Genomic DNA, 8,065 nt, shown 5'->3' on the forward strand with positions numbered 1-8,065 from the left:
CCACGAGGCCGGTGCTAGGTGACAGACATAGCGCTTTGAAAGATGCAATGCAAGAGCAAGGTGCCTGGAGCAGGGAGATTTTCGAGTTAATTCGAGTCAAGGAATGTTGGTGGAGAAATTGCGTATGCATTAACGTTTGTTTGTTAGCTATATGCTTCTTTTCATACATATACAAAGAAACATGGTTTACCGTCCTTACTTGGATTTAAAATTGAGATAATTTTTCCCCATGGGTTACAAAGCTCACTCAATGCATGGAAACGCGTTATGTTGTCGAAATTTCCAGCGAAAAATCTCCCGACATGTCAAAAATTTGGCCTTGTTTGTAAGAAAACAAAAACTTTAGGGTGTTAGCTGCAAAATGCTAGGGCCTTGTTTGTATGAAAATAAAAAATTTAGGGTGTGAGCTGCAAAATGTTAGGGACTTGGCCGCAAGGTTGTATTAATTTGCAGCTGGGGTGAAAAAAGAAAAGGTCCTCGATATATATGCACCTAGCTCATACAGAGGCGTGAACGACGCCCTCTGTTCACATTACCAAGGGTTCAAAGAAGTGTCCGTTGTAGGCCCTGTAGAGCAGTACAAGTATTTGGTTTGTGTTCACTGTAGGTTATGTATGAGTTTTTGGTTTGTGATGGTACATTACCTGTCAGCATGGTTGTATTTTCAAATGAACCATTTGCTTGATTTTATGCTGACTCGTAGCAATAGCTACATATATAATCATTGTAGTGGTCATTGAAGTTTTGTTTAATTTTGTACAGATGACGATGTTGATTAGCTATCCAAATTACTTTACTGGTAACCATGCCTTTTGTGGTTTGCTTTTGGCCAGAGAACATGTCCTGAAAGCTGATAGTTCAAAAAATACTTGATGCTTCACTTGTACACAAGACCACTTTAGTTGCACATGATTTTGATTGATTACCTTCTTTGTTGTATGATCGTTTATCTCAAATGATGACACTGAAACATTACTTGATTGATTTTTATGTTGCTGCATAGTGCATGCTGGGTGCTGTACATGTGTCCGCTGGGAGGGGTTAAGCGAACAAGATCTGTGAGTGAGGGATTGAGAGGACTTAGGGGTTTAATCCCTACAGGGATTGGGTGTGGGACTGGGGATCACCCAATTGATTCAATACACCAAGGGATTGGTTCCCTACGAACTGTGCAAAGTCTGAGGGGTACAAGGGCTACAACCCAACAACAAACAACACCCCCACAAGTGCAAGCAAAACAAAACCCAGCGACCAGCGACTCGGGACACTTAGCCCCAACCGTGTACTAGGTAAATAGCACCACACTTTACCCAGTCTATAACAAGATTGAGCTAGTTGAACTATTCTCAGACACTCTAACGTTGTGTTCTTTCCAGATGGACCAAGCAACCAGGATGACTATATCGTTCAGTTTGTTTTTCTCGATGACTAGGATGCCAATTCTAGCCAAGGACTACCAACCCGAGAGGTGCGTTAATGGCGAGGGAAACTCGCCCAGCCAAGCGATTTGCTCCATATGATGTTAGAGATATACTCTGTTGTGTATCTACTGATATTAATCTGGTATTATAGTTTTTTTATAAAACTTGGTCCATTTGACTCCTCACAAAACTTATAGGCCTTCTTTTCAGGGACAAGAAGTATCATATAGCCATTTTTTGAAGGGTTTAGGGACACGAAATCTAGCATTCACTCAAAACCTCTTGAAATATATTTTTCCTTTGATGGACATGCCATTTCAATTTTATGTTTTTTTATTTATTCCTACATTTTTACAATTCTGTGAATGAAGAGGCCCTAGAGGCTTGAGTAGGGGCTATAGATGCTAACTGCTCTTGCCACATCGCAAACAAGAATCATGGTCAAAGCCTCCATTGCCACGTCAAGTTCTCTTTTCCAAGCTGTCCTGGATCACTCAACATCTCAGCATACCTCAGATCACCCTCTTGATACACAACTTGACATTGATAAGAACGACATCAATAGGAGCATTTCTTCAAAGAAAAAAATATTGGACATCAACCAAAATCTATCAGAACTCATTTCCTTCATCAAGGATTGGCAGACTCAAGTGTTTCATACCCCTAGAGACCTTAATGGTGTTTCTCACAATCGTGCACACCAGGTTCTCAAGTGTTTCATACCCCTAGAACCTAACTTCAGCTGAGTCCAGATCATAAGAATAGGCAATGTCCTATTATTCAAGCTTTGTGTCTACCCTTTGCACTTCATGCTCGTGGCGCCACTCTCTTCTTAAAGACGTCGCTGAGGTACCCCTATACGTGTCAGGGTTCCGGGTGAAGACCCTTGTCCATTTTGGACTAGGTAGCAGCGAAGCTTAGCGTCGTTTTCCCTTCCGAGGGCGTTGTCGTGGACCTTAGGTGTTCTAGGGCATAGCATGACATTGTACTCAGATCTTCGTATGTTCTCTTTTGGTAGCGTAGTCGCATACTCATGCATGATCCGATTATCCTGGGATCAGTTGTTGTATGAGGACTACCCCATCACCTTGTATCGTTCGACTGTGTACTTTGTTCGGTTGTGGCTTCATATATAAAATAGGTTGAAAGCCTATTTCGTGATCTGTTTATGAGTTGCAATATATGGCGCCAGGTAGAAATCTTATGCTCCAAACTTAAGGTGACCCTATGCTACCACTTCTCAAAAAGTATATTTAGGCGTTTCAGAAAATTTCAAAAAATGTTGTGAAGGTTCATAACACATGTGTCTAGGATATGTAAGAAAAATCCAAATCAAAATTTCAAATACACACCAAGAAACAAAAATGACAAATCCAGATGTGAATAGTGTCATGAAATTGTCTTTTTTTTCCTGATGTGTATTTTGAATTTTGGTTTGAACTTTTTGCCGATCCTAGACACATGTCTTGTGAACATCCATAAACTTTTTTGTAATAACATTTTGAAACATCTAAATATGTTTTTTTTTTTGGAAAAGTGGAGCATGGGAGCACCTGATGATATTTCTCCCATGTGGCGTGGCGCCGTCCAGTGAGAGGCAAAGCCGTTTTTCTTTGCCGACCCACGCCGAGGCCACGTCTCAAACTTCCATTTCTTTTCTCGGGCCCGAGCCTTCCTTCCCGAGTTCCGACCGACCGGCCCATGTCGCCCCCGCGGCCGCAGCCCCCGGCGGCGACCCTGCGCGGCTTCCTCGACGCGCACTTCGCCTCCGCCGAGGACCTGGCCGCCGCGCCGGCCCTCGCCGAGCTCCTCCGCCGCGAGTGCGCGGGGCTCGAGGCGTCCCTCCGCCGCCTCGAGGCGCAGCTCGCGTCCGGCTCCGCCTCCTGGCTCGCCCGCTCGGCCGAGGCCCGCTCGGGCCTCCACCGCATCCGCTCCCAAGGTCCGCTCCCCTGAACTAAACCCTAGGGTTTTGCCCCTGTCCCGATTCGTTGGGCTCCCTGTTTGCTTCTGCCTGCCGCGGATTTGGCTCGGGGTCTCAATGGGGGTTCCCTGTTGGCAGGAGGAGACATCCCTGCCGGGGACCAAGGGGAGGCGAGCGCTCCGGGCGTGGAGCTGCCGGCGATCGTGCGGGAGATCCAGCGGATCGACACCATTCGTCTCTACGCGGGTGAGCGTTTGTTCCTCTCTTCGTGTCATGCTCTCCTAACTGTTAAGTTCAACAATCTCGAACTAATTGGGGATCCCACATTTCCAGAAAGGAATGTTTTAGATGATTAATCGTTTAGCTTTTCAGAAAACAGTTGTTGCGGGAAAATTCCTGTACATTGTGAGTGGTTTAACCTGTCAAATTTTGCTCTGAATCTGGTATGTTAGCCAGTTATGCCTGACTGGATCACAACTCACAAGGGGACATTTCTCCAGTTTCTCTGCCTAAAGATAGTGCTTGCAATATGGTTTGCTCATACTTCACACTACTTCTATCTAACACCAAAAGAAATGCATTGATTCCAACCAAATGTCATACGCTCCTACTGACGAACTGACTTGTGAACTGAGGGGACAATCCATGTAAAGTTTTTTATTCAATTGAGAAGATTCTTGACAAATAAACTAGTATCGCATTCAGAATTTCCTGAATAAATGTTGTCTTCCTCGCATCATAAAACTGCTTGTACCAGCTAATAGTGTTAACTGCTTAAATTTTGTGTGATCAAGTTACCTTCCTGCAATGTGCATGACCACAAGTAATTTTTCCTTCTTTGGTGCAAAAAGGCAACATGTTTAGTGTGGCAGATAGTCTAAATTGTATTATTCTATCTCCTTCTTGTCCTCCTAGTATGTGATGTAGGGATTTATAGCGCTTTCTATAACTTTGCTATGCTGACATTCCAGAAGCTACTCTACAGTTGGAAGCTCTGGTTGGTAACCTAGAAGATGCAGCATATTCTATTGTTAGACCGGCCTCAAAGTTGAACCTGTCATCAGTACTTCGACGTGCATCAAACGTAAGAACCTTTTGTCATTCCTTTCTCCTTTCATCGTTCTGGATGAAACTAATAATAGATTATTATGCTCATATAGGCCTCTCAGCAGTAACCTGCATTAAGTGTTACTCTTTTCTTTTCTGTAATGTAGGGGGTGGAACGGAAGCAAGAAAAGTTGCTCCAGGCTGTTGATGCTGTGAGAGATATTGAGCAAGAATTGGTAAGGATCAGCACAAGTAGGCCACAGTGGACAAATCTTATAGTGGCGGTTGATTCAAGAGTGGACAAGACTCTAGCCATTTTGAGGCCTCAAGCACTTACAGATTATCGAGCTCTACTTGCTGCACTAGGCTGGCCACCTTCCTTGTCTTCACCTGACATGGAGAAGGATAAGTACTCCCAAGTTCCAAATCCCCTTATCTTGATGAATGAGGCAAATAAAGAGAAGTATTCTGAAAGCTTTCTAGCACTGTGTGCTCTACAACATGTGCAAGCCAACCGTGAAGTGCGTCAATGCCAGATGCCAGCGGCAACTACTCCTAGCCTGTCAGATTCGAAGTACTTTGATAAAACTGCGTGCCTTGATAATGGACTTTGGGCAATTGATGAATTGGTCCACCCTATTGTGTCAAGGATGGAATATCATTTTTCTAAATGGTCTGAACAACCAGAGTTTATTTTTGCTCTCGTTTACAAGATAACAAAGGATTTCATGGATGGAGTGGATGATATACTGCAGCCTTTGATTGACAAAGCAAGACTTGTGGGCTTAAGTGCCAAAGAATCTTGGGTAACTGGAATGGTAAAAATGCTTCTAGGATACCTTGAGACGCAAATTTTCCCAGCCCTTGTCACCTCTTATCATCATACTGATGACAAACTTGAAGTACATTCATCTTGGATGCATTTGAATGACCAGATGATTACTTTTGATAAAAGGATGCAGCTGCTTGCAGATTCTGGAATTCAGAAAGTTGCATTGGTTTCTGAAGGGCTCTCAAGGTCATTATCTGTCTTCTCAATATACATTGGACATTCTGATTGGCTTCGGATATGGGCTGATGTAGAGCTTAATTCTGCACAGAATAAGCTCAAATCTGAACTGGAGGATGAAGCAAGTTGGTTATGTAGTATTGATCCTCAGGATGAGCTTGGTCACCAGGAAAGCACTGCTAAATTTCTTCTCTCCACAAGAGAAGATTACAAAGCTCCACCTGTTTCTGAATTTGTCGTCAAAACTGCATCGGCGATGATTGAAAGAAGTCATGCTCTGCCAACTAAGGGGACGAAGATCCAGTATTGCAGATCCACTTCAGTCCAGTTCTTGAATGACTTCTTTGTTTTGTTGCATGAGCGATGTGAGGCATTGCAGTTGCCAAATACAGCTTTACAAGAAGAGTCTTTGTTGAAAGCTTCCTATGCAATCAATGCCGCTAGATACTGTGAATATGTTGTTCGGGAATGGGATGAAGATACCGCCTTCATGGAGCTGGGTGCGCATGGGAATTATGTTGATGGAAACCAAGAACAAATCCACAAACACAGTGCCCAACGTCAGTGTTCTTTCTTTGCAGACGAGATTGCCTTTTTGGTTAAGCTAGGGACTGATTTTCTGGAACAGATCATGTCCTCCATCCTGATTGAGTTTGAAGACCTATCCTGGGACTACGTCCAAAGCATTGGATCATCAAATGAACAAAGCCTGCCAGATGATCAGGTTCCTGATGAAGAAAACCTAGAGGTATCGCCTGGTTTCGTCGCCAGCCTAGAAGTCCTGAGAGAGCGAACCACGAAGCTGAAGCTGTATCTCAACTCCAAGGATTTCCTTGACCTGTGGAGGAGCATAGCAGAAGGTCTCGACTACTTCGTCTACAGCAGCATACGGTGGGGCCAAGTGAAGTTCTCTGACCCCGCAGTCGTCCAGCTAAGAGTCGATAGCAAGGCCCTGCTCCGCATCTTCAGGCCGTACTGTTCCAGACCTGAGGCCTTCTTCCCGTTTGTAACCGACTCTCTGAAGCTGCTGACCATGGGAGAGACAGACGCCCAGTACTTGCTGGAAGCGCTCAAGAACGGGAAGGACGACGGCAAGTCTGGCCTGAGGCAGCATGGGTTGCACCATGTGGATGGTAGCCAGGCCGTGAAAGTCCTGAGAAGCCGGAAGTCCGGTGGATAATCTTGCTAGTAGAACACGTTGCTGAGACCTGTAGGTGACAGACAAGGAAGAAGCTGATCTTGCCGTGCCGGTGCAGACTGTCCTGATGTCCTCCTTCCAGGAAGCACAATGGGAACCCAATCAACCCTGATGACCGACTTGACTGACAACACCACCATCTTCTGCAGAAAAAGATGCACACACAAACTAAAGCAAAACTCCACCCACGGCTCGTGCTGCATTTCAAGATCAACCTGTGCCCGCACCCTGCTTCCAGGAAGGTGTTGATAAAGCATGAGGCAAACAACTTTCTTACTGGATTGACACGTCATCTGTGACAAACTGGAGACAATGACAACACGACGGGATGACATATCTCCGCCATCTGTCGGTGTACTATCCTGCTTCCTGCTTTGACTGACCTGATCACAGTCAATCTAAGCACCACCGCAAACATAGATTGATTTGTTCAGACGCCTACGTCACTGATGAAGATTTCGTCAGCTTACTTACTTTCTCTGGCTATACAGCCCAAGAAAGTCAGAGCCCTGTAGGACGGTTCCGTTGGCTGTTGCGTCGTGTATTCATCAGATCCGACGAAATCAGGACCATATCTAATCGGTGGATTGTTTTATTGATTCATTGCCCTGTCATCCTGTGGGTAGACCAGTTCAATCAACTGCTTACGTCTGCTCCGTTTGTTGAGAATTCCTAGAGATAGACAACGAATCGGCATATAAAATGCATGCAGATCCATCATCGGATCGCCTCGCCGGCCTTGACTTCCATTCAATCTTCGCTCGATGCGTGATGTATCGATATGGGGAAAATAGAGGTCAATGTGTGTAATGGGTGTGAGCTGTGCACAGGCGAGCCACTGACGGTATCCAAATGGCGACTGTATGAAGCAGATACCGTAGGACGTACGAAGTGTCACTTGAAATGTTAATTAACAGCGACATGTACAAATACTTAGTAGTCAATCCTAAGAGATGTCACTTGAACCACGGTGATACTGTCCGCTTTTCACACATGCCCGGTTCTTAATTGCCATGGAACCAACTTCTGCAATATGCACCAGCTTCGGCAATTCCAGGTTTTACTTCTACCGCCCTCTCTGTTTCTTTAGCTTCGTTGATTAGGACCGTTACGAAAATATGTACGAATTGTGAAAACATCGGAATGTTGTAGGGTTTCAAAAATGTATGAGTAGTAAATACTCCCTCTGTTCCTAAATATAAGACGTTTTGGCAGGAACGAAGGGAGTACATAGGAATATTATAGGGTTGCATGTGCAGAACAGAGGTTAGTGAAAACACGAGAATTTTGTGGAATCCAGTGTTTAATCTGAAAGAATACGAAAAACACTTCAATCATAAAAGCATAGTCAAATCAAGATAAAACATATGAAAAAGTAAGGTTAGTTTGTTGTTATCTAAGCCTTGTTCTTACTGCATTTCCCCGGAACACGCACATGTCATGTTTGTCATTTGTATTAAGATATACAA

General features: G+C 44.4%; 1 protein-coding gene across 1 annotated transcript; it reads left to right on the top strand.

The window, feature by feature from the left end:
* The first annotated feature begins 3,068 nt into the window (after positions 1-3,068).
* On the top strand, positions 3,069-7,232 carry LOC123051503 (RINT1-like protein MAG2L). The gene is made up of 4 exons (XM_044474395.1): positions 3,069-3,360; positions 3,481-3,588; positions 4,314-4,426; positions 4,557-7,232. Exons 1-4 carry the CDS (start codon positions 3,123-3,125, stop codon positions 6,576-6,578), a joined length of 2,481 nt encoding a protein of 826 aa, XP_044330330.1. The 5' UTR covers positions 3,069-3,122; the 3' UTR covers positions 6,579-7,232.
* The last annotated feature ends 833 nt before the right edge of the window (positions 7,233-8,065 follow it).

This window comes from Triticum aestivum, chromosome 2D, assembly GCF_018294505.1.
Source record: "Triticum aestivum cultivar Chinese Spring chromosome 2D, IWGSC CS RefSeq v2.1, whole genome shotgun sequence".
NCBI classification, from domain to species: Eukaryota; Viridiplantae; Streptophyta; class Magnoliopsida; order Poales; family Poaceae; genus Triticum; species Triticum aestivum.